Genomic DNA, 25,866 nt, shown 5'->3' on the forward strand with positions numbered 1-25,866 from the left:
ATTTCATGAATTATATGTTCTCTATTTCACTGCATATAAAACAGTTTTAATGTTTTCCTATTCTTTTTTGAGTTATATATATGGAGAAGAGCCGTTTCACTGGTGCTGCACCATATTCTGGTTTGGTCTATTTACTTGCTTTTGAGCAAATAACAAGCAATAAGATATCATTCAAACAAAAATAAAAACATTTAATCGTAATATAATAAGACATTTTCAGATTGATTCTCTCAATACACATACTTTCCCACCTTAGATAAAAACAAGACAGAAATTAATATAACAATAATGATAATGACATTTTATTAATCAGTCCAAGGCCAAGCATGAATCCCAGCTTTAGTAAAAATAACACATAACAACTATAATGATAATAACAATAATGATGATGCTGATGATGACGAAGATAATGATGATGCATTATAATGGGATAACTGCTTCAACATGTACAATTTGACTTTCATATCTTCATGAATCAATCACGTAATTGCCAATAAAGTGTAAAAAATACGCTTAAACATTGCTTAATAATGGGTAGGTAAGTACATCACTCACAACTGCTACATGAATCACATTTACACAGATTTTACACCGCTTCGAGCTCTGGTAAGTCGGATTATTTTTGTACTTATTTAGACCATCTTCTATGAAAAAGCCTAACCCACCATACATTAAAGCTTACGTGGAGTGTTTCTGACATTAAGAGCGCCCGGAATTACGCACAAGTTTGAGATAACCTCTGCTCAGTGAGGTTTTCTGCATAGGTACAGTTTACACTCGACACGAAAATGTTGCTGAAATGACCAGTTTCGCCTTTTTACGTATTCATTCAACGTCAGTTAAGCGTGTGCAGATTTCTTTAACAGGGCCGCAAATTCACACCTCAAACTTTGAAATACAAACGCGGCATTTCATTGTTAGGAGAAAAGCAGATCATATCGAATATACAACGTGTCTGTAGGAGATTACCGGGTATACAATACAATGGTCATAATTGAAACTTGCACATGTTTAATTGGAATTAGTAGAAAATAGATCTATAAGAATAAAACGCTGCACACAAATTGTAATAGGTAAGAAAATATGTAGAAGGACCTCTTGCGGCTTCTAAAGCTTCAACGAAGAGACTAACCCATCTATCCAGTCGTGGATGGCGAAGAATCCCGATATACACATGACTCCATGATCCAGAATGACATGCTACAGGTGATGGCTCAAGGAAGTTTAAAGAAGGTAGCGAGTAACATTAGGGAAGACGGGTTCTACACCATCATGGTCGGTGATATAACAGACGCATGAAATTGTGAACAGGTTGTACTAGTACTCAGACATGAAGACTTCATTGGATTGTACATGGTTTCCATCCATCGATGCACATACTCTGACATCAATCATCGACGATACTCTGGTCGGAATAGAAATTTCCGAAAAGAGCTTAAGCTAGTGCTAGCAATATGTCCGGTTCCGACGAATATCAGACCTAAAAAACATCACACTTCATAGGAGGATTGCCTAGGTTCAGTATGGTGGTATATAGGAATCAGACCTAAAGACGTCAAACTTCATAGGATGATTGCCTAGGTTCAGTATGATGGTATATAGAAATCAGACCTAAAGACGCCAGACTTCAAATAGGATGATTGCCTGGGGTCAGTAGATAATCTCTTTTGTCTTCAGGGTCAGTAGGTTAAAGGTCAATGTCACAATGGAACTGATGCTGAAAACAGTTCCATCTCAATAGCTAAAGAACACTGGTGGACAGTCAATAAACATCATAGTATAATTGCTTGTGGTCAGTAGATGACCCTTATTGCGTTTGAAGCTTTGTAAATCAAATGACAAGGTCATAGTGATCTTGGGACTGAAAATGGGACTTGCTATCATAGGAGACAGTCACATTTTAAAAACATGTCTTGTTTTTCTAGATACTGCCCTTTTTCAGACTTAGCCATATTACAATAACATCTGCATCATGTGTACTCAACTCCTACAGTTTCCATCCAGTTCAAAAGAAATTTTGTATAAGTCATGTAAGGGCACGGGCATATTGTCGAGAGCCATGAATTTGATTCCCGATTGTTTTCAGTTATGCCCCTTTTTTGGCTAAGCCAGCTACATCGGTACCTTGTGTACTCAACTCCTCCTACAGTTTCCATCTAATGTAAATGCAGTTTGGTATCCATCATCAACTTGAATTAGACATGCAGATATTGTTGGCATTGGAACTTTTTCTGTACATTGTGTACTCAACTCCGTTTCCATCCAATTCAAATGTAATTTGCTATCCACCAACAACATGAAGCAGACATAGCGTACATACCCTCAATCCTTATTCCCACAATATCGTAAATAAAATACATTCACGTTAAGTACACTGTATTGCAAAAATTCAGTCATGACATGTCACACAAATACAGAATTTGATACTATTAACTACCAAATCACCTTAATGGAATTATTATCTGAATTTCGAAAAAATATCAATATTCGATGAATGCAAGCTTTATCTTATCACAATTGAAAACATTCGCAAACATGTTCACGTATTGTGACGTCCAGATAGTCACTATCTAAGGAACGGTCACTTTTCTTACTCGCATATATTTATTGTTGAAATTATACATTGTGTTTGAGATTTTTTAACAAACAGAGTTAAACGCCTTTCAACTATGCATATGTATTATTGACCTTTTGAAATATTGTTATCACATCCTTATTCCAAATTAATTACCTGCGTTCATTTAGATGCTATATATTATTGTTTATAGAAAAAAGAGACTCAAGAATCGTATATTAACATGATAAGCTCTCAGATTTTTATACGAAATGCAATCCCGATTTTATTCTTTTCTGAAGGAGACCCCCATTCCACCACTTGCAGTAGACAGAAATCTCTTTCCGCAACTACACCTACTTGCAGTTTTACACTACAAAATCCTGGCTACGACTATCAGATGCTAACACCATCAGTCTTACACATACATCTATTCGCAGTTTTGTTTATGTGTATTGTTACGATTTATATTTGTGTTACACAATTTATTGCTCTCATGATTGTAAAAGTAATTATGGTTAACTCTGGTTAAATTTATTTATACCTGATTTTTTTTTTTTTTTTTTTTTTTTTTTTTTTTGGCAGTGCAAGTACCCAAGCTATGTTGTTACATTTTCTGGTCCTATGGGCACAATCTCTGTATGAAAGAATTCCGCATAAGCAACTGCAGAAAGACTTGAAGGATTTTGCATTATTCATTGACTCCCATCAACAGACTCAATCAAACCGAGTCTGCAATTAGTTTGTTTTATTGCATTCTATGCTTCTTAAATCTTACAAGAATTCGATTTTTATCTCGAACAATTAAATGTCACTTGCACAGGAACCAACAGTTTTCCTCAAGTATCTTTTCAACGACATGTATTTTGGTCATTTTCTTGTGTGAATATAGTCCCCTGGTTTTCATGTTTTATTCTAAGATACTCTATTTCGTTTGAAAATTCATCAGATGTTGATTTTGTAAAAAAAATCATATCATCTTGCAACTCAACGCACACAGCTAAGCATCCACTTCAATAGTCAACGTCAAAGTTTACCTTACTTATAAATGACTCTAAATGATCTTTCGAACTTTCTATTTAGCCATTTGTATAATATAGACGGTTAACAGTACTGTCACCACGCAATATCTTAATTTTGTACACCTGTAATAATATTGACCTTCACGCATACTCTGAAATATTTGAAATCTCTCGCTCTCCCTCTCTCTCTCTCTCTCTCTCTCTCTCGTAAACACATTCACATGTCTTTAAATTGTAAGACCTTAAAACACTACAGCTATTTCACTCCTTTGCCTTCCTTAGGATGTCTATACTATTTATGACTGTATCGTCCTCTTTAATAATCTAAGTATCTACTGGTGCTTTTGCTTCCAAAACAACCTTTACTTTCTGTCCATACGTATCCAGAGCAACTGCCGGGTAGAGCGTTTTCCGCGTACGTAATAACCTTTCTCCGATCTGAAACAAATATTTACAACACATGACTACATATCCTTTTCTATTTTGTCAGTGGAAGAAGACAGTCTGGTGTTACCTGAGACTGCATTGTCGTGCCTATATTGTAAAGCATGAATAAGGTCTAAATTTAAGATACTTCTTCACGTTCAGATCAAAGTTTTTTCTACAGCAGAGACTTTAATTAAACCAAGATTTTTCAAACATTTAGAATATACATGTACTTACAAAATCAGCAGATAAAAATACAGGGTCTTTTTTCTGACTAATTTGAAAAATTGGGACCTCACGTAAGTTTTCATAATTAATGGGAGTCTATTTTTTTATTGGAAAATCACACTATAAAAACATTTTCGCGAATAGATATCTTTCTACAAAATAGAATTAAATGAAAATTCTTACAGTTATAAGTAAACGTATCGTCTATAACATGGTGTAACAAAATGTACAGACCTGCGATATATATTTGCCAGTGATTAAAGAGATCCGCACATTTCAAGCTGATTTTAAGACATTATTTGGATTTTTTTTGGACAAACTTTTCAATATCATATTTTATCTTTCAGAAAGATAGTAATATTGCCAATTTAGTAAAGCTTTCATCGAAGAATTACCACTAATTTATCAAACGATTTTCGTATCCAGTCAAAATTAATCACGTTACGCCACTACTTGCAGTTTTATCAGAACTACCTTAATGTGATTTCAGATTCATAACTTGACTGAATATATGTAGAACTATAACTTGCATTTTTGCAACTGAAGACTAGTTTGTGTGCACTATCAACTCATGGTGAGGAGCATTATAATATATGACATTAACATAAATATCTGTATTTCGCTTCAGCTTCTTGAAAACTTAATAATGTTATCATATATTTTGAACAGAAATGAATATTTCTACATGCTTTTTGATGGCCATGTGACACATGCGTTTAGTACCAGTTGTATTATAAAATAAATGTGACAAAATGTTTTGCACCAGATTTGAAAATGGATAATTTGATACACATCCTGCTGTACATGACCTTCGCAATAAATCTTAAACAATAAAGGTACCTTTCGACCGTTCCTTGAAAAGTATACAATTACACCAACTGTTGAAATATAAGCTACCCCGCAACCCATTGTGTCATTATCACCACAGGGTGGTCCAAATGGTTCTCCATGTTTACTCTCAGTAAAAACTCTAAAACGAATGGAACATACGTTTAGAATATTTAGTTATATCATATTTAAAAAAAAAAATATACTGGAATAAGCTGCATTTATGCCATCTACATAAGTCATCAAACCACACACAAAAGAATCAGAATCAAATTTACAATTTTCAAAATGTATGATGTCAAAAATTGCTGAAATATACAATAAGAATATTACATCTACTTCTCACTCGTGTAAACATTTGACCAATGTTTCAATAAACATTTGACCAATGTTTTAATCTATAAAATTAACCCTTGTTAAGGACTATAGCTGAATAAGATATTTAATTAACAAGAATATATCGAATTTGTATATCAATAATAGATTTTTCTGCTGAATTGCGACTGCAAAGAAAATCTTAAAAATCCATGGATAATGAAAACTGTCTGCGTCTGCTGCTTGTGAGAATACATGTATATGAAGGTGGTGAGATTTGCCAGGCCCGCGTCTGCAGCCGTGAGGATAAACTGTTGATATTGTTATTTAATCACCCTCCCCACTCTCTCTGAATTCAAATTATATATTTGGAATTTTAAAATGAACTTAATAGTTGTTTTTTTGTATTGAAAGTATTCATATAGATGCAAATCATAGCACCGACAGGCCATTGGGCCTTTATTACCTTTTCACGTTACTCCCGAGTCTTAAGTAGATGGCATTAATTTAGAGAAAAATATTATAAAATAATGATTGGCAGGTACAGTTCTGGGATATCAGAGTAATGCGCATGTTGTATATTTTAACACAGTCTACCGGATATTTATAGAAATGAGATCATGCACTTTAGAATAATTATGTCATTCCATAATGAAATGTTCATGTATTATTTTTATAAGTTGCAGCATCATTACAACCACTAAAAAAACTAACCGTCCATCGTCAGAATGGTATCCAGCCGAACATTGTCGCCATCCGGGAAAAGCGTTTTTAGGGTAGTCTTCTGGAACAATGCCTATCCCTTGAAATAAATGATGGTTTTATCTGGTTTATAACTGCATTCTTAGTCACGTAAATCCAAAAGAAAAATTTATTTAAAAGTTACAATATTGGTCTTTAACAAATTTTAATTATTTGACAATAAAGATATCATTTTTAATAATACGAAGTTGCATTAACCTCCAAAACTGAAAAATTAGCCCTTAGCCTGCTGGTGGTAAGTGATTCTGCAAATCTATCCCTGAATAACAAAGCTACAGACCAGACAGTATATTCGGATGCATATTCTATAAAGGGTGATACTTCAAAGAGTAAGGTGGGTAGATTATACCGGTAGTTCATGTAAATTGCACTTTGTATAAGTGTCCTCTATCCTTTTGTGCAGTTTGCTTACACTTCCTAAAGTAGATACAGAATTATTCACTGAAAAAAAGAACATTCAATAAAGGGAGATAATTAAAAAATAACAAGGATCGATTTGAGGTTCTTACTCGCGACACATCATCATGTCATGCTGATCATTGGTGCAAAGCTTTTTCCGAAATCTATTCATGAACGAAAAAGTTATAGACCAGACACGAAATCCGGATGCAATTTTATAACATCGCTATAAGGTATTCGTGCACAACTTTTTTTCTAGAACAGTAATTCGGATGTACTGACCGTAATGATCTTCAATCGTACACAGTAAAATGATATACAGCGTGGGAAAACCTATCACTTTAACACACTAAAGCACGGTTTAATATGGTAAGTGGCCACGTGTAGTAATGTAAAGTTTATTTCAAACAAGAGCTGTCCGTAAGACAGCCAAACTCGACTATTCGAAATATTGTCCCAGAGGCAGGAAAATATTATCTAAAAAGGTTAAATATCAAAAGAGTTTTAAGTTCAAAAGGGGGAATAATTTGACCAAAATGCATATCAGTTATGGGACTTGCTGCTATCAACTAGTTTTATAACCCCTAAGGCACATGTGAAGTTTCAATTCAATATCTGCATTTGTTTTGGAGAAAGAAACTCGCATGTAAAACTTTAACCAGAATTTTCAAAGTCCAAAAGGGGGCAAAATACACGCCAGAGTTATGGAACTTGAGCCAGTGAGGTTAGTAATTGATCTAGAAAAAGAAAAAATAAGTTTCAAATCTATATGCCTTTTAGTAATAGCTGTATTTACTTGCACGCAAAACTTTAACCAGAATTTGCTAAGTCTAAAAGGGGGCATAATTTGGCCAAAATGAAGGTCAGTGTTATGGGACTTGCTGCTATCAACTAATTTTATAACCCTGAAGACACATGTGAAGTTTCAAATCAATATCTGCATTAGTTTTGGAAATAATAACTTGCATGTAAAACTTTAACCAAAATTTTCTAAGTCTAAAAGGGGGCATAATTTGCTCAAAAACATGTCAGAGTTATGGAACTTGACACAGTGAGGTTGGTAATTGATCTAGAAAAAGAAAAAATAAGTTTCAAATCTATATGCCTTTTAGAAATAGCTGTATGTACTTGCACGCAAAACTTTAACCAGAATTTTCTAAGTCCAAAAGGGGGCATAATTTGGCCAAAATGAAAGTCAGGGTTATGGGACGTGCTGCTATCAACTAGTTTTATAACCCCGAAGACACATGTGAAGTTTCAAATCAATATCTGCATTAGTTTTGGAAATAGTAACTTGCATGTAAAACTTTAACCAAAATTTTCTAAGTCCAAAAGGGGGCATAATTTGCTCAAAATACATGTCAGAGTTATGGGACTTGACCCAGAGAGGTTGTTAATTGACCTAGAAAAAGAAAAAATAAGTTTCAAAGCTATATGCCTTTAATTGATGGCTGTATGTACTTGCATGCAAAAACTTAACCAAGGTGTGACGCCGACGCCAGGGTGAGTAGAATAGCTAGACTATTCTTCGAATAGTCGAGCTAAAAATGGAATAAAAATCCAATACCTTGACAATTCCGCTTTGTTCCTAATAGTATTTCTCGATTCAAAAAGCTTCATTTTATCGAAAATTCATAACGTTACGTTGCAACTGATAAAACAATATCGGAACTATACATTGTTATTTGTCTCTGAATCGTCATTACGTCTTTCCTGTTATTATTTCTTGAATATGGTATGCAAGAAAAAGATTCTATCACTTGTTGTAGGTGCAGGTGGGTATATCCGGCTCTCAGGTAACTGTTTACGCGGTAACTCGGCAAAGCCTCAATACCGCCTAAACTGTTAACCTCGAAGCCGAAAATTCTCATACATCTGCACCTATAACAAGTGAAAGAATCTTATATAGTAGCTCAGAGTAACCGTTGGCTTTCAGAACTGTACATTTGGAGTTTGCTACCTGTTTAATCAGATACAATAAAAGAAGAAAGTGTAGCTTCCAACTATAAAAGATTTGAACCCAACATAGTGTATCACAAACGAGTGAGATCATAAACATCTACCGGTAAAGTCTTCAACATTTTGACCGAAAATATAGGAATGACCAAGAATCTTTTAACGTTGTTAATAACATCTCAAAATGTCAGGTTGTGATCTATCTTGTCGCGGAAATTAAAACTATGACATTTTAAATTATCATGTACAGAAATCAGAATTACTAAAACGACCATAACTTGGAATAAGTGTTTTTACTTCTAGACCTTTGGGATCCTGGAACACATTTCATTTTTCTGTATTATGCAGTTCCACCGAAGCTAGTGTAAGGTGGTGTTGCACATTTTATTTTCTCTTTTGAAAAAAAAACCTCTATCAAACCAAGTCTGCTTTCATTGTGCTTGGTTGCGCATGTTTGGTTGATATTTTCTACTGTAATTCAAATGAAACCGTAACGTAGTTCAAACCAGGTTAACACTAGACAATTCTTTCTGTAAACCAAACCCTTCTCGATAAGCTAACAATTAATACATTGAAAACAGGATTACATTATTTGGTTTATAATGATATTACATGTAGTCACTTTAGTCGAACTTATAGAAATGATTGAACATGATAACGACAACAAAAATTGTTACATAGCATGATATGCTCTAGAAAAGGAATTTCAGTTCTGTTACCTTTAATAGCTATTCGGCGGACAGCTCAGCTTAGTATGCGGATTGCCGAAATAGCGGTCTCGATTAAAGGTAAAGTATCACTGTCATCATGCAGAACTTGTTGAATTATCTGAACGATTCAATCACAAAGAATTCAAAATACTAGAATCACACAATCATCTCAAAGACTAACAAATGAAAAACACAATAAACATATTATTCGTTAAGATGGAGAAGTCAGTTGACATGGTAATTTAATTCTCATTGTGTCTCACCTATAGATCCGTCCATTCCACCACTGTTTATGATCTCTACTTCAAAATGACAGCCATTTGTCATTTTGATATCACCGATGTACACACCATTTACGTTCCCCAAAGGGTTACCTCTGATAAAACTAGAAATATAATTCCACGTTACACAGAGTGATATCAAATATAATTTGAAGATATTTATTAAACGTTTTGCGCAGTGAATATTTTTCATGACTGAAAATATTTCGTCAACATTTTCATGATGTTTTCTTTATGAATTTGCTCCATATTACTCTCTCAAGTCATTGTAAACTTGACGTAGTTATTTGTTATATGCACACTTACCTACAAATAGGCCGTCCCATGTGATAATCTGTACTAGTGACTTGATACAAATTTAGCATCATAAGTATAGGTTATAGATCATCTATTGAACTTCTAATGCAATTAAGTTTGCCGAAACGAAGCGTAGCGTAGTGAAGGCAAAACTTAATGTGTTAGAAGTTCAATAAGTGTATCTATAACCTATTTATAGTTTAAACGCCCCATTTCATTTAACTGACAGGTTATAGAAATAAAAAGCTCTCTCTTAAGTAAACTTAACCACGCCTTCTTCAGTCTCTTGGAATTCATTGGCTAGTCTTATCTTCACTCATGATGTAAATTTAGAACTATGAACCATTTATTGCCATTAGAAAAAAGTAGGCACTTGCATATAGAGCGCAGTCAACGAGTCTGTCACCTCTGTCCGAAGCAGGTACTAGGTGATGAATTTCATTATCTTTTGGAATGCAGTAACTTCAAATCCATTAGAAAGAAGTTTATTCCCAATAATTTTTCTACTGGTCCTAATATTCTTCAACTTGATAACCTCATGAATAGTAAAGATAAGGGTTTACTTCTTAAATTAGCACTGTTTTGTAAAATTTTAATGTCAAATTTTAAATAGCTCATTCTCCAGATTCAGTATTGTTTTCTAGTATTCATGATTCGAGTAACTACTTGACTTGTAAACAAGTACGGATGGTATTAACATGCTTCAGTTTTGGTATAAGTTGTATGTTACGATAATGTAGAAATTAATTATAACATATCGTTGTTCTTTCGATCTCTGGTACATGTAAATGTTTTGGACCCCCCATTATTGAGGTTTACATGCAGTATAAGGGAGAACATTAAGTATTCAGGTCAATTAATAGGCAATATTTGGGGGAATATACTCTGTCATTATTTCTGCATAAGCAGTTTTTGAGTTGTCTCCCTTTCATCTTTGGTTATTTTAGTGTGGTTGGTCCAATTCATTTTTTTCTTAGTCAGACATTGTACCGCATTTTGTACAACATTTTGCACAATATTTTGTACAATATTGATTTGTGACCGTTTTATTATTTCACTTTGTTTTATCCACATGCATATTATACGCCATGGATTATAATTAAATCTGAAATCTGATGGAGAAGAACATGTTTACTACAACTTTATACAAGGTCATTTTAGCCAACCTTTAGCAAAACAGCGGTTGATCCAGTGCTGGAAGATTTTAATTTAGTTTATATCATAAATACATAGTAGACGACTAAGTCTTATTGAGTAGTTTGTGGAACATAATTTTATATTCTTATTCAGTGGAAATATAATATGCATGTTTTAACTCCTACAGGCGCGTAGCTGCCTATACGCGAGTACGCGGCTGAATCCACATGATTCTGACAAAAAAAAAATCAAACAAAGTTTACACATACTGCAGACAAGATTGGCCAGTCTTGCGGACTCGCTTTACATCTTTAAAGCCGCATTAACCACTAAAGTAAATGCCCTCGAGGTGCTAGAGCGAGAAGGAGACTCCAAGGCGCGCAGCTATAGGTGTAGCATCCTTGGGTTCGACTTTATCGTCTCTCTTGTTGTTGTTGAGCTCGTGCTTCAGGGTGTAATGCCACTGAATAAACTTTAACAGAAGCAAAACATCGACTTAGTCGAGGCAGCCAGGGAGAGCCAGGTTCTTATAGCAACATTCCGTGCCAAGAGAGCGGACGACGCTGTGTGAGCTATACGGCAAAGCATGGCCGAGGTGCAGGAAGTGGTACCACCGTAGCAACGTTCCCGCCGATTCCGTCTCGGAATACTGGAAAAGGGTACAATACTATCCGTTCGTTGACCATCTGGTTGTAGAACTGGAAGATCACCTTGTAATCGGCAATGACAGATTCAAAGCACAGTACCTGATACCAAGTCCTGTCCATGAAGCATGAACTGACACCTGCTCAAGAAGATTCCATGATGACTTCAGTGCAGATCGTGAAAGTTTCAGACGTGAAGTTGCCCGCTGGAAAGTAAGGTGGTCTTTGGAAGAAACAAAGCCTTCTGACCTGAGTGCAACTTTAAAAGACACAAACAACACTTTGCATCCAGACATTTTCATATGTTTTGGTGTTGCTTATCACCATGACGGTCTCAACAAACTCAGCTGAGTGGCAGTTCATTATCATGAGAAGGGTGAAAAAACTATATGAGATCTACCGCTGTCAACCTATGTCTTGACTAGCAATGTTGCATAGTTACAGACATATGGATATTGACATTGAAAATGTAATCATACAGATCGCTGGCAAAAAGGACAGAAAATTAGACTTCTTTTAGACAATCTGATTATTATGAATATAATCGGGCTTGTATTTATTTGATATTTTAGCTCTATTTCAGAGAAAAATCTGCCGAGTAAATGGTTTATTTGTTGATATATGCTCCTTAAACTGTCGATTTTCAGTACTAAATAAAGCACCTCAGAACGCCCAGAATGCACCAGATTGCACCATTGTTTTCAAAATTCTCCGGAGGAGCATGCCCTCCGACCCCTAGCACAATTATGAATCCACATGAATAGATGGCTAGCTACGCCCCTGTCCTAATGATCGAACAGAACAATTTAAGCAACTACATGAATAAATGGTACAAGACAAAGTAGAATCTAAGTACACCCTGGTTTACTTTTAGACCAGTAGAGGTAGTGAAAGGTGCAGAAAGGTCAAACTTGAACTATGAAAGTACAGCTTGCATTGAACTGAAACTAAAAACATAATTTGATATTTGAGCCGCGTCATGAGAAAACCAACATAGTGGGTTAGCGAACAGCATGGATCCTGACCAGACTATGCGGATGCGCAGGCTGGTCTGGATCCATGCCGGTCGCAAACTCACTGTGTTGGTTTTCTCATGGCCCAGCTCATTTATCTATTTGGTCCGTTTATTACATAGACACATTATTTCTTGTATGCAGTCCCTGCTTTGGTAATTTCTCCGCCTCCTAGAATGTGGGAAATCCATAGTAGGCGGAACAATGAATACTCATTAATTTTGAACTACTTCATGATTAAGTGGATCAGATTCTTCAGTTATGAAACAATATGAAAATAAGTTGGTTACTTTTTTGAAAATCCCTCGCTTGTCATTGGATAAAAAAGATGTTTGAACTATAAATAGTTTAAAACACACGAAAATCATTGTTAAGTTTGTGTTCAAGCACAAACTAAAAAGTAGCATATTGTGATTAACTTGTCCCAGACAAAGAAATTGCTAATATATGTAGGAATTTAATGCTATTTTTGTGCGTATACTTGGGTATAAACCACATTGCGACTTCTTGCAATTTCATTTATGTATTCTTGGATGATTTGCAAAATGTCCAAATGTGGTAGAATGTTCTTGTTTTGTGAATGACGTCAGGTTGGGCGTGCTATCTCGCGGAAAGGGCCGTCTTCGATGTTATACTGCCAATGTTGTTATGCGACGAAATATACGTGTTTTATTTTTTTTTTTTCAAAAAAATGTAGTCTGAATGTAAATGATTTGCAAATAAGAGCCGCACCATGAGAAAACCAACATAGTGCATTTGCGACCAGTATGGATCCTGACCAGCCTGCACATCCTCTGTCCGCTAACGGTTTCTCTAATTGCAATAAGCTTTAAAAGCGAACAGCATGGATCCTGACCAGACTGCGCGGATGCTGGTCGCAAATGCAGGCTGGTCTGGATCCATGCTTGTCGCAAATGCACTATGTTGGTTTTCTCATGGTGCTGCTCAAATGTTTGTGTTATTACAAGGAAACTTCTGAAAACTGACGAAACCAAAAATACACAACAAAATTATTTTTCAATAAAATGTTTCCAGACCGTCTTTAAATATTCAAAAATAAAATGTCAATTTAATGATATGCGTAACGTATCGCATATTTGGCATGCAATGTACACGGTCTTACTTCTTTCACAATGTTCTTGATGTCACGTCTCTAAACGCATTTGATGACTGATGTAAAAGCATTCTAACTATTGAAATAGTAAAAATAACATTTCTGTAGGGATAATACACGTTTTTCTGTGTATTAATGTCTGCAGAAGCCCGCGGGATTGTTTGTGACCGAGACCGAAGGTCGAGGTCACAAACATATCCTAAGGGCTTCTGCAGGCGTTAATACACAAAACAAACGTGTATTGTCGCTATTCTTGCATAAAAAAAACATTACACGACGACTAAATGCATTGTTTTCATATGTGATGACTTGACGATTCCGGTACACTTTTTATTTACCATTCTTGTTGTTCTTGGAAACGGTAAACATGTTTTAAATATCCATAACCGGGGCACACATAACAAAAACACTAGTAAAAGCGTGATTTGAAGGTTTTTTGAGCATCTTATTTTTATTTTTAGTTATTACAAACGTTACATTACACATAATTTTGCATATAACTAAAAAATTTGATAAACAGGAACACAATTATTTTAAGAATAACAACTTTACATTCGAATTATTTTGAGTACGAACAAACAGAGTACGGATGAGTACGAAGCTAGTGACTAGATTTCGAGGTTTATTATATAAATTCTGCGAACAATCATGTAAAAACAAACCGACTGATACTAACAAAAATCATTAATATAATACCTAAAAACGGGCAATAGCACAAGTTACACGCGATACTTATTTATTCACAGTTATTTACAATAACTGAACAGACGCTTTGTAAAGGGAGTAAACTCTAAGAGAAGCTAGTGCGTACATTGATGGGGGCAGTACCTTTGGGGTTGGAAACTGATACAGCTAAACATACTATGGATTACATTGTATCTATAATGCTACAAGAAGAGGTTATTATGGAAGAAACAAGATGCAGATGCCAAATATCAGTCTGCGCAGAAATACATACATACGTCCCTGGCAAAGCATTTCAAAAATAAAAATCATGTATTAACAGCACGTGAATTGCCTTGTTTGCACACGATTTTTCTCCCGTTTATACATGGGCGGATCCAGTGAAAAAAGTAGTTTTTATGCAAGATTTTACATTTTCACATGAAAAAGGTTTAACAATAATTTATTCTTCCTGCATATTTTTATTTCAGTTCTAGTTTTTACCACTAATACAGGCTTTCACATGGAACGGTTGCACAGTACATTTAATCAAAAATGGTTTGTGACCTTTCGAAACGGATCGTTTAAAATACTAATAATATTAACTGATTTATAAGTGTCAGATATACGTAAAGATAATTTAACAACAATATACAACAGAAAGTGAAACATAGTCATATAAAGAACATACCTAAGATGATCACCATCTGCATGAATGTTGTCGATTCTCAGCTTCCTGTCCAGTAAAGGCTATTTAAAACACAGAAAATAACATGGGCATTAAAACGCAGTTTCTAGCAGCGGAACGTATTTTGATGTAGACTGATGTTAACACTATAACGGTAAATCATGACTGATAACGGTAAGGTCTTTTGATTATCCTGTTATACAATGATACCAAGACGTACAAGAGGCTTGATTCAAGAGCAATTCTTAAACATCTTCATCGTAACTGTAATATACTGAAATTGCGGGATTATTGTAAGTTTAAGCTGATTTACAATATATATGTTATCAGTTATGTATTTAATATGCATTTGCCCATTAATGCAATTTCCAGATAAAAATTACAGAACTACATACATTTATTTAAATTTCGCTGTAATTTCTCCTACATTTCAATGTACATGTTAGTTAAACTGTATGTGAGTGACAGATCTCATTAATTACGATGTACATGTCCTTACAGTGTGTTTGATAGATCCCCCACATTACGCTAAACGTGTTCGTTAATCTGTAATAGATCTTCTACATGTTCCGACCTATATCTTTGTTAAACTGTGTTTGATTGACTCCCTACATTACGCTATACTGTATGTGATAGATCCCTATTATGATTATGTTCGTTTTATTTTATATGTGAGAGATCCCCAACATTACACTGTACACAAGTTCGTAAAATCATATGTGACAGATCCTTTACATTACGTTACACATGTTCGTAAAATTGTATGTGATGGTTCTATAACACTAAATGATACATGTTCGTCAAATTGTATGTGTATTATGTGATACGTTCCCCACATTGAGAAACATACGTTTGTTAAATTGTATGTGACAGTTCCCTATATTACGCTGCACATGTTCGTGCGACTGTTTGTGAAACACCCAATGCATTACGATGCACATGTTCGTTAAATTGCATAATTATGATAGTCACATTTTTGGCAAGCTACATAAGTATGATCTGCAGAAACACATTTATATCATACATAACTTGACCGGAAATAAGGTGTTTAAGTGACTTAAATGAATGAACATAGCCATATATAAAGCTCATTAAATTTAGTTTAAGTTTTACCTGTACTTTTGGAATATTGACTGTTGCCTGTTTTACCTCCTTTTCTGATGTCAACAGCATATTTTCAAGCTTTGCATCTGTAATAGATTTTACCAAAACAATATTTACATTCGCCCTATTCTTTTCCATCGCAAATTATGACGTTCATTTTGTATGAACAGCAAAAGGAAAGGGGCCAAAGTAACGTCAACGCTGCTTGGTGTTAACGGACCACTGTTTTTACGACGTCCGCGTATAGTCAGGGGGAACTTTCCTTAGATGACGTCACAGTTGTTCCATCTAATGAACAACCGCCTCGGCAGCCAAGTGGTAGAGCGCCCGCCTCCAGAGCGGTAGGTCGTGGGTTTGATCTCCCAGGCGTTGTCATACAAAAGACGTAAAAATGGTACCAGTAGCTTCCTCTCTTTGTGCTCAGCACTAGGATTGGTCAATCCAGTGTCAGTACAATGTGACTGGGCGGGATACGTGTCTACGGTGTGTTATTCCAGTGAGGCAGCACTGTAAAGTTGGGCATTGTGCTCACTGCTACAAGTAGACATCGTCGTTAATTGACTGAACAATTGTTGAAGAAGATGTTAAACCCGAACACACACGCGCGCGCGCACACACGCGCGCATACGCACGCACACGTACACTATATCTGATGAACAGAATGGCCGGAAAGCTGATTTTAATGTTAACTGCAACAAAATGTATGCAATTTATAATATAACCTTGTTTAAAGATGGAAAGCAAATTATAATGTAAATAAAAATATAAGAAATGAATCTTTTTCTGAGTGCATGCGACATGAACGACAGAATATGATCGGCAAATCGTGAATCGCGCTATGAACGGCAGAATAGGATCGGTGAATTAAACATGAATCGCGCTATACCTGGATTTGCCGATCCTATTCTGTCGTTCATTTCGCATAACCGCCGAAAAAAATATTTCATTTCCTAATTACCTTTGTTTTTCATTATTCTATTGGCGTGTATAAGTTTTACTTCCTGTTAGACTGATTACGGTATTCTTATTGAATATTAGAACAAAGGAAATATTAAACTACAGCTCAAAGTTTATAGTATAAGTTAGATTGCTAATGATCCAGTTAAATTTACCTATCTCTTATCAAAACTTTGAAAAAGACAAAGGATGTTGCATTTCATTATTCCTTCGCCGAATGAGCGAATTTGTGGTCTACCTACTGAACAAATCACAAGCGGGCATGTTATAAAACAAATACAGCAAGTATATTCATTTACAAATCAATTAAAATGGTAAAATACGCGGTACGATAACAGTAGATAATATTTGCAGTAAGATAAATACAATTTTAATCAAATTTACCTATTTCATCTTCTTTGCCAGAACAGCGTTGAATAACACCCAGACCGTCGCATTGCATTAGTGCACTTTTTAATTGTTCATCTCTTTGAAAAATGTATTCAGTTGTTTTATTCTTTTTCTTACTTTCATCTAATTTTTCTTTTAAGCTCTCCAACTTCTGTTTAATCTGTACTGAGGTGACAAACAACTTGTTTGGCTGATCTTGCTGGGACAGTAGTGTCTCTTCGATTGATGATATTTCATGTGAAATATCAAAAGCATCTTTTTCAAGTATCCCAAAGATATCAATAGTCTTTGATTTGATATCTGTCGCTTGATCACAAATATTGGACGTTAGATTATAAACATGATTGACAATTTCATCCCTAAATGCTTCTGCATCAACAATAAACTTTGCATGTACAGCCTCGACTACGTTCCTGTTTGTCTGTATTGCTGACAAACATTCTTGGCTTTGATTGCTGCAACTTTTTACGTTATTGACAACTGTTTCGAAGTCTCTGCTGTCTTTAAAAACTGTCGCCTTGTCAGGAATATATTCCACTTTGCAAGTTTTATGTTCAAGAATGATACAGTCCCCGCAACCAACCTGTTCGTGAGTTGGACAATAAAACTTTATTAACTCTTTAAGGTGTTGTTGACATTTTCCTAGTCCTTCATCAGACGCAATGATTTCCTTCGGTATACTACCACTATATCTATGATCAAGCAACACGTGATCTTTACAAAACTTCCCTTTCTTATGATGTCTGAAGCAAGTTGAACACATATTTTCTTCACATTCTTGACATAAGCCGTTAGCAGCCGTATATTTGCCTTCATCTTCACATGGTTTACAGGGTTTGTCTACAAATTCCTCGGATCCTTTCTCGCCCAAAAATTTACGTCCAGGTACATCCATACTTAACGCATAGAAATTTCTGTTTATATTACAACAATAATAACTGCATAAACAACACAAGTTACACGATACACTACATAAAGTTAAACCTCAAATGTTAACTTCCGTTATAAACGTAAACACATAATAATTACTATGTGCGCTATAACCATGATTTTCAATAAAGTTGTTATGTGGACAAAAACATATGTCTCTGTACGAGATAATTGTTTTTTAAGATCAAATAATTGCACTCCATTTTCTTGACTTCGCTAGATGTTTGAGCTATATTATCGTATAATAAGCTTAAATAACTTTTAGGTTATATATATAAAAAAAAAACTGCATTTTTTTATAAACCAATGTATGTTGTACATGAATGACAAAAACAAAACAGTATAAAGATAACACCGGGCATAGCAAGCATATCCTCGCACAGTTTTAAGACGTTTTGAAATGTAAACAAACAAAAGATTTGCATAGCTTTAAGTCTATACACAGTCTTTATAGTGCAAACCATAATTTTTCGGCGGCCGTGAGGTAACGCGCTCAGTTTCGGACTTTTTCGTCGTGGGTTCAATTCCTAGGTCCGAAACCACGTGTAACTGTAAGTAAGTTTAGGCCTAACGTTTTCACTAACTTAATTACATTTGTCATTTTAACAGAATTTATAAACGAACGTAACTTTGTTTAAAAACACATATATAATGTAATGTCTTGTGATATATATTAAAGTTTTTAAAATTTTATTACAGTCTTATTTAAACATCATTGCCCTGTCATAATTTCAGTACCGATTAATTTATGGATACTGCTAATTTTATACGAAGCAAGTACAAAATAATGAAATAGAATCCAGAGAAGAGCATGAAGTATGTAATGCAACAAGAACTGACGGTAGGACAACGAGCTCGTCTATTCGAAAATGCTTACTATTTTATTATTATTACAATTACCAACTTCGATAGTTTTTGCAATATTTTTCATATTACAAATTGTATATTTTTGAATATTTTTATATATTTAAAACAATATATTTTAAATAGTTAATAGATATTATAATATGATATCTTATTCCCTATTTTTAAAATGTTTATATTTACGTATATAAAATCTCATTTAAGGCAGAGAATTAAAAGGCTTGCTGTAAATGTTGAGAGTTTTGCTTGCCTTTAATCTCATAGCTGTTTCAACAAAGTAGGCCGTTTTTCTCCTAAATAAAATACATTTCTAAAATAGCAGTAGTCTTGTGCAGATGCACCGGTACACTTTTAGTTAAAACATATTTTCAGATTTTTCAAAATTTTGATGCCCCGCATTTAAAGCAAAAACTAAGAAGGCAATTTCACGATTTGTACAATGTCACGGAAATAGTGTTAACTAAATTAAAATACACTTTGTGAAACTAACAATAAGGCATTAACATCAGTATCGGAACAGTGAAAACAAGGTGTGTAAGAAAGATCCACTGAACAACATAATAACGTATAAGATGAAACGCAAGTGCGATAGTTTCCATCCAAAATCAAATCAAAAAGCGCATCTCCATTTTTTTTTTGACATCTGATTAATGACTGACGAAGAAACAAAGTTGCGAAATATTCCGAATTAACTGCGTACGCTTGAAATCTGATAGCGCGCCTACATGATAAAAGTATTAAATCAGTCCTTGTGTCGTCATATCACTAAATATATTCATTTAATGTTTGAGACATATGAAAGACTGTCGACCTAGACTCGCTACGTGACGTAAACTACAGAAATTCCTGTGTTCTGACGCTAAAGTGTCAAACGCTAGTCTATAAAAAAACAAGAGGGAAAGAAATGTTTGTGATTGCTCTTTTGTCTCATTTTGTATGAATTTGTTCCCAGCTGAAAAACAAAAATTGTTCTAAATGTAAGGTCATGTCGCACGGATTTTTTTCTGGCTGTAATTCAGTCTTTCGCCATAAGACGTGTAATCGTGTTCTGAAAATCCTTGTAGTCTATGGAGAAATATTTGGAAATAAGATATACTGGCCCCCGTTAAATCAATTCTGCTCGGACTTACTAGCACCGGTTGTGGTTTCTTTTTCGATTTTAGAGTGTATTTTCGACGAGATATTTTCAGTGAATGCGTTTGAAATGTAACATATATTTATAGTCTGTTTTATATCATTATAGATGCTATATATCTAATATTCTATGGCAACTGCTTCCAAAAACTTCCACAATGGTACCAAAATGTCACGAAAATCTTCATCGCATTCAAACTGCAATCTAATACTCTAGTCATGTCAGTTGTTGCAAAAAGCGTTTTGTGTCTGAATTCGAAAACCTGATATTCACTAAAGACGATTTCACAAAATTAATTAATAGATCTATGTTTGTTACTGCCTATAGAATCAGTTTTAAATTGATCATTATTGACTTTCAAAAAATTTAGAGGACGCAATGGTCTAGTGGTAATTTTCACCGTCCGACTACGAAACGTAGGCTAGGGCTGTAACGTCGATCCCTCATTCCTCCAACAAACATAAACTAACTTTCGGAACAGAACCAGGGAAGATTCTAGTACAGGAACGTCTTGTATGTCTTGTGCTATCCTCAAACTAAAATTATTAACAGTCCTCTTGAGGAGCCGCCAATATCGTTAAATAATAAACTTAAGTACCACAAATTAATTGATGACATAGCATATCATAACTATCTGTAATGCATTGAGCGTGCAGTAATGAATACATGAAGGGCCGGTCGGGTAATGAGAAACATGATATATTTTATTTAGTTTTATACAAATTTGTCCCTAAAACATTGTCGAAATTGCTCTTATCAAAAATTAATATTTAGTTTATATTAATTGTTGTACATATGTGATCACTATATCACTTATGGAACACCACACATTTTGGGGAACTACTTTTTTTGTGTAAAGTGATTGTATTGCCTATTTTTGATGATAGTAACTCTGTTTGATAAAAGATTTCAGGTAGCACCTGTTAGGACTTGTAATATGTATTTTGTTTTGCAGTTATATAAATAATGATAATTTGTTGTGCAAGTAAATTCATTTCAGTCTGACATGCAGTTTTGCAAATAACTGCACCTAAATGGTTAAATAAAACTACCTAATATTCCTTTTTCTTAATTTCCTATTTTCGACATTACTATAAAAACAATTCGATTATGTATCTTCATTTATTCATACACACATATTCATTTATATTCTTTCCTTTGTCGCGATTTAAATAATGTACCCCACCCACTTTTATTTCCAGTCTAAATATTTCATAGCCCTTTATTTAATTATACTTTTATTTTTATAATAGCTATCAGAGATGAATAATAGTTATTGCAAAATTGACAGAGACTAGTAATATTTAAGTATAACAAAGATTACAGAACTATATTTTTATTAATACCATGACAACGTACGAAGTAATTTACTATTTTCAATTATTACGATATAAATAATCTTTTCAATGTTACCAAAACCTACATGAATTTCAAAACTTTATAGTTTAAAAGGAGTAACGACAGCGCATTACGGTTTAGTAAATCAGTGTATTTTAATGTACATGTAAACAATTTACAAGATAAGAAGCCAGTTTATTCGGAAGTTTCTAAAATAGCATTTCAATGGAGGTTACTGGAAAATTGTACTGTAAGCCTTGCGGAGATATGACACTTAACGTGTACCTGCAAACGGTCTATGTCGCGAATGTGAGAAACATATGTGTATAGTGTGTTTCGGAAACCACAAAAAGTACAAAATGTGTAAAGATCACAGTTTGGTTGATACTGATACAAAACTTTAAGTCATTAGGGAGACAATAAAAGGAAAGTTCGAAAATTGTCTGGAGCACAAAAGTGAAAAGATAAAATTTTATTGTTCAAGCCACGAAGAAGTAGGCTGTGGTGACTGTATGATATTAGTACACAAAACGTGTAAAGTTCAATATATACGTGATATATCAAAAGCGTTTAAGGGCAGTAAGGAATTTCACGACATTGTCGAAAATGTTGATTCTTGTCAGAAAGAAGTGACCAAATGCTATACATCAATCATTGATAACAAGCTACAGGTTAAAGATATATATCAGGGATTTCTTGCCGATATCAAATCATTCCGAGATTAAATAAATATCCGTCTAGACAAACTGGAAGAAGAATTGATTCAAAAAGCAAAATTTACTAAAGAACCGATACACCTTGAAACACCATGCGAAGATCTAAAAAAGACTTATCACAAATTAATTATGAATTTGTGTCTAAAGGTGATGAACCGGACAAATTATTTGTAACTGCAATGCAGTGCAAGCGTGTTTTAAAGGGAATTAAGTATAGACTCTGTAGTGTCATTCCTAATAATGCAGTTAGCAATTACCGTTCCAGAAGAAACAATAAAATTGAAGAGCTATTGGAACAGGTTGAACATGGGACAATAGTTTCAATACACGAAGAAAACAGATCGGAACAGGATTCTCTGGGTAACCATATAATTTCTTTATTTTAACAATTATTTTTGTATTTGCTTGTCATAATATTAAGAAAACATACAATAAGATCTGTGAGAAGATCCTTTGGTAACATAGAACGCAAGCAAAATAATAAAACACTCGGTTTGATTTAGTCTATTCCTTAGATAACATACTGATATATTCATGCATTTGCAAAATTTTATCCAAGAACATTTTCATAATGCATATATTTATGAAATAAGCATTATAGACAAGGGTATTAAGGTGTAAATTTTCTGTGCTAAACGAAGAATACCTACCTGTCGTGATCATATTCCGATTACTTATATGGGTATATATAGAGATTCGGTTATGGTCGTCGAAAAAGTGTATCGAATACCAATTCACTTGCTTCGTCATTATAAGTTAAAAAGGTATCAGTCGTTTAGGGATAAAGGTTAAGTTGATTTTTACGTTGCAACACTCCAACAAAAGTGGCCTTTACATAATCTAAAACGTTCACGTGCGTGGTGGTATTAAACGTGAAAACCTATAGCCACAGCATGTACGGTATAATAACGATGACTTTCTGATACCGTATCAACTGGATGCGGTTTGATATTCTTGCATAAAAACTACCTTTTTTCACTGGATCCGCCCATGTATTAACGGGAGAAAAGTCGTGTGCAAACAAGGCAATTCACGTGCTGTTAATACCCGATTTTTATTTTTGAAATGCTTTCCCAGGGACGTAAATGTATTTCTGCGCAGATTGACATCTAGTATTTGCGTCTTGTTTCTTTCATAAAAACCTCTTCTTAAAGCATAAGGTGGCAGGGGAGTGCAGATTCGCGAATTCCACATTGACGTGTGGGTACCAGTGTTGAAATATCCATAGAAATCTCGTTTTTGCTTATTTTTCTTTGAAACTACTATGGACTATTGCAGATACTATAGACTACATAAAGACGACTCTCCGGTCCTATGCACCTGTCGCTTTCCATGCCAGATGTAGTGAAAATTGGCCAAATCACCCAAATTTTATAGACCAAAATTAGCCTAACCGGGCCTCACTTTGAACTCTGCCATTCATCCATTTTGTATTTTTAAATCCAATTTCGTAGCATATATGTATAGTGCGAACATAGATGCATACCCAGGTGGTGTGGAATGTGTCTCCCAACCACCACTTTATTTCCCTAATTTTCACTTGAAAAAAAGTGGATGGATGACAGCCGAGCGTCTGGCCGACTTTTTGTTCTGATGTTTATGTTTTAGCCTCAACCGGAAGTACGGAGCTAGGAATTTTAAAACACCCGCCATGTAGAATCATTAACCGTTCCTCCTTCCCCAGATATATTAAAGAATTAATAATGCTAAATAACCAGTAAGATAGATATGCCTTTATATCTACCCTGTCCTGTTTATACAGAAAATCGACCGGGCCAAACTACGAAACCGCTCCCCTGCCACCTTAAGTTTTTAAGATGTTTAAATAAAATAAAATAAAATGTAGCCTGTCCTGAATCCTAAGACACTTATAGTGATATCAACTGAACAAAAAGTATTGCCGTACCTTGCAAGATAGCCGGTGAATAAGCCAACAAAAGTGCCCACCCCTCCACGCAAAAATCAGCCAAAAAAATGCATTCCGAATCAAAGTAACCCCGAAAAACTATTTACTGCCTTTAAAGTTAATTTCACACGATATTTACATTTTAAAGCCTTTCAAATGTTAAAACCATGTACTTTTAACATAATTTTGATATACAAATGCAGATTACCGTACTTATCCTATCGGGACACCCCTTAAAGGCCACCCATCCATCATTTGGGGCCACCCCAGCCATTATATAGCTAAATGCCATTGCTAGATATAGACACAGGTGTTGCTTTTAAACAAAATGGCATGAATAGTCATTATCTAGGCACTAATTTCTTCTTTTGGCCGTTTTATGATACGAATCGTACTGGCTGGGGGTCCTTAGCTTCATTATTATATGGCCACCTACTGCCATTTTGGGACTCGCTAGGCCGAATTTAGTACTCAGAAATTAATAAAAACCACTATAGGTTACAGTTCATTCCGTAATGGGTTTAAATACATGCAAAAAGTCAATATTTGAGTGGTTTGAAAATTTGCCTATCTTCCTTAAGGTGGCAGGGGAGTGCAGATTCGCGAATTCCACATTGACGTGTGGGTACCAGTGTTGAAATATCCATAGAAATCTCGTTTTTGCTTATTTTTCTTTGAAACTACTATGGACTATTGCAGATACTATAGACTACATAAAGACGACTCTCCGGTCCTATGCACCTGTCGCTTTCCATGCCAGATGTAGTGAAAATTGGCCAAATCACCCAAATTTTATAGACCAAAATTAGCCTAACCGGGCCTCACTTTGAACTCTGCCATTCATCCATTTTGTATTTTTAAATCCAATTTCGTAGCATATATGTATAGTGCGAACATAGATGCATACCCAGGTGGTGTGGAATGTGTCTCCCAACCACCACTTTATTTCCCTAATTTTCACTTGAAAAAAAGTGGATGGATGACAGCCGAGCGTCTGGCCGACTTTTTGTTCTGATGTTTATGTTTTAGCCTCAACCGGAAGTACGGAGCTAGGAATTTTAAAACACCCGCCATGTAGAATCATTAACCGTTCCTCATTCCCCAGATATATTAAAGAATTAATAATGCTAAATAACCAGTAAGATAGATGTGCCTTTATATCTACCCTGTCCTGTTTATACAGAAAATCGACCGGGGCCAAACTACGAAACAGCTCCCCTGCCACCTAAAGTTGCAATCTAAACCATAGAATGTTTTGACAACTCGGCGTCGATTCAGATTTTGTAGACAACTGTGAATGTTAAAGAATCGCGCGTAACCTGTGCGATTCTTTGTTTTTAGGAATCATATTTATAATTTTGGCAAGTATCAGTCGGTATGTTTTTATCTAATTTCTCGAAGAATTTATATAAACAGCTTGGAAGCTTGACACTACGTTCGTACTCATCCGTACTCCAGCTGTGTCCGTTCTCAATATTACTCGAATGTA

At 34.8% G+C, this 25,866-nt stretch overlaps 1 protein-coding gene across 7 annotated transcripts; it reads right to left on the reverse strand.

Moving 5' to 3' along the window:
* Window positions 1-170: 170 nt before the first annotated feature.
* On the reverse strand, window positions 171-18,477 carry LOC123535756 (tripartite motif-containing protein 45-like). 7 transcript variants are annotated; one of them, XM_053528045.1, is made up of 7 exons: window positions 17,483-18,473; window positions 16,151-16,227; window positions 15,041-15,099; window positions 9,464-9,585; window positions 6,088-6,175; window positions 5,071-5,200; window positions 171-4,014 (listed from the first exon to the last, which is right to left on the reverse strand). In XM_053528045.1, the coding sequence occupies exons 1-7, from the start codon at window positions 18,381-18,383 to the stop codon at window positions 3,901-3,903; spliced, it is 1,491 nt and encodes a 496-aa protein (XP_053384020.1). In that variant the 5' UTR covers window positions 18,384-18,473; the 3' UTR covers window positions 171-3,900. The 7 variants fall into 7 exon arrangements, 2 of the variants coding, with proteins under 2 accessions (XP_053384020.1, XP_053384021.1); XR_008368018.1 differs by lacking the exon at window positions 171-4,014 and adding an exon at window positions 6,485-6,576 and having other exon boundaries at window positions 5,161-5,200; window positions 17,483-18,477; XR_008368019.1 differs by lacking the exon at window positions 6,088-6,175 and having other exon boundaries at window positions 17,483-18,475.
* Window positions 18,478-25,866: the final 7,389 nt, after the last annotated feature.

The sequence above is a fragment of the Mercenaria mercenaria genome, chromosome 17, assembly GCF_021730395.1.
Source record: "Mercenaria mercenaria strain notata chromosome 17, MADL_Memer_1, whole genome shotgun sequence".
NCBI lineage: Eukaryota > Metazoa > Mollusca > Bivalvia > Venerida > Veneridae > Mercenaria > Mercenaria mercenaria.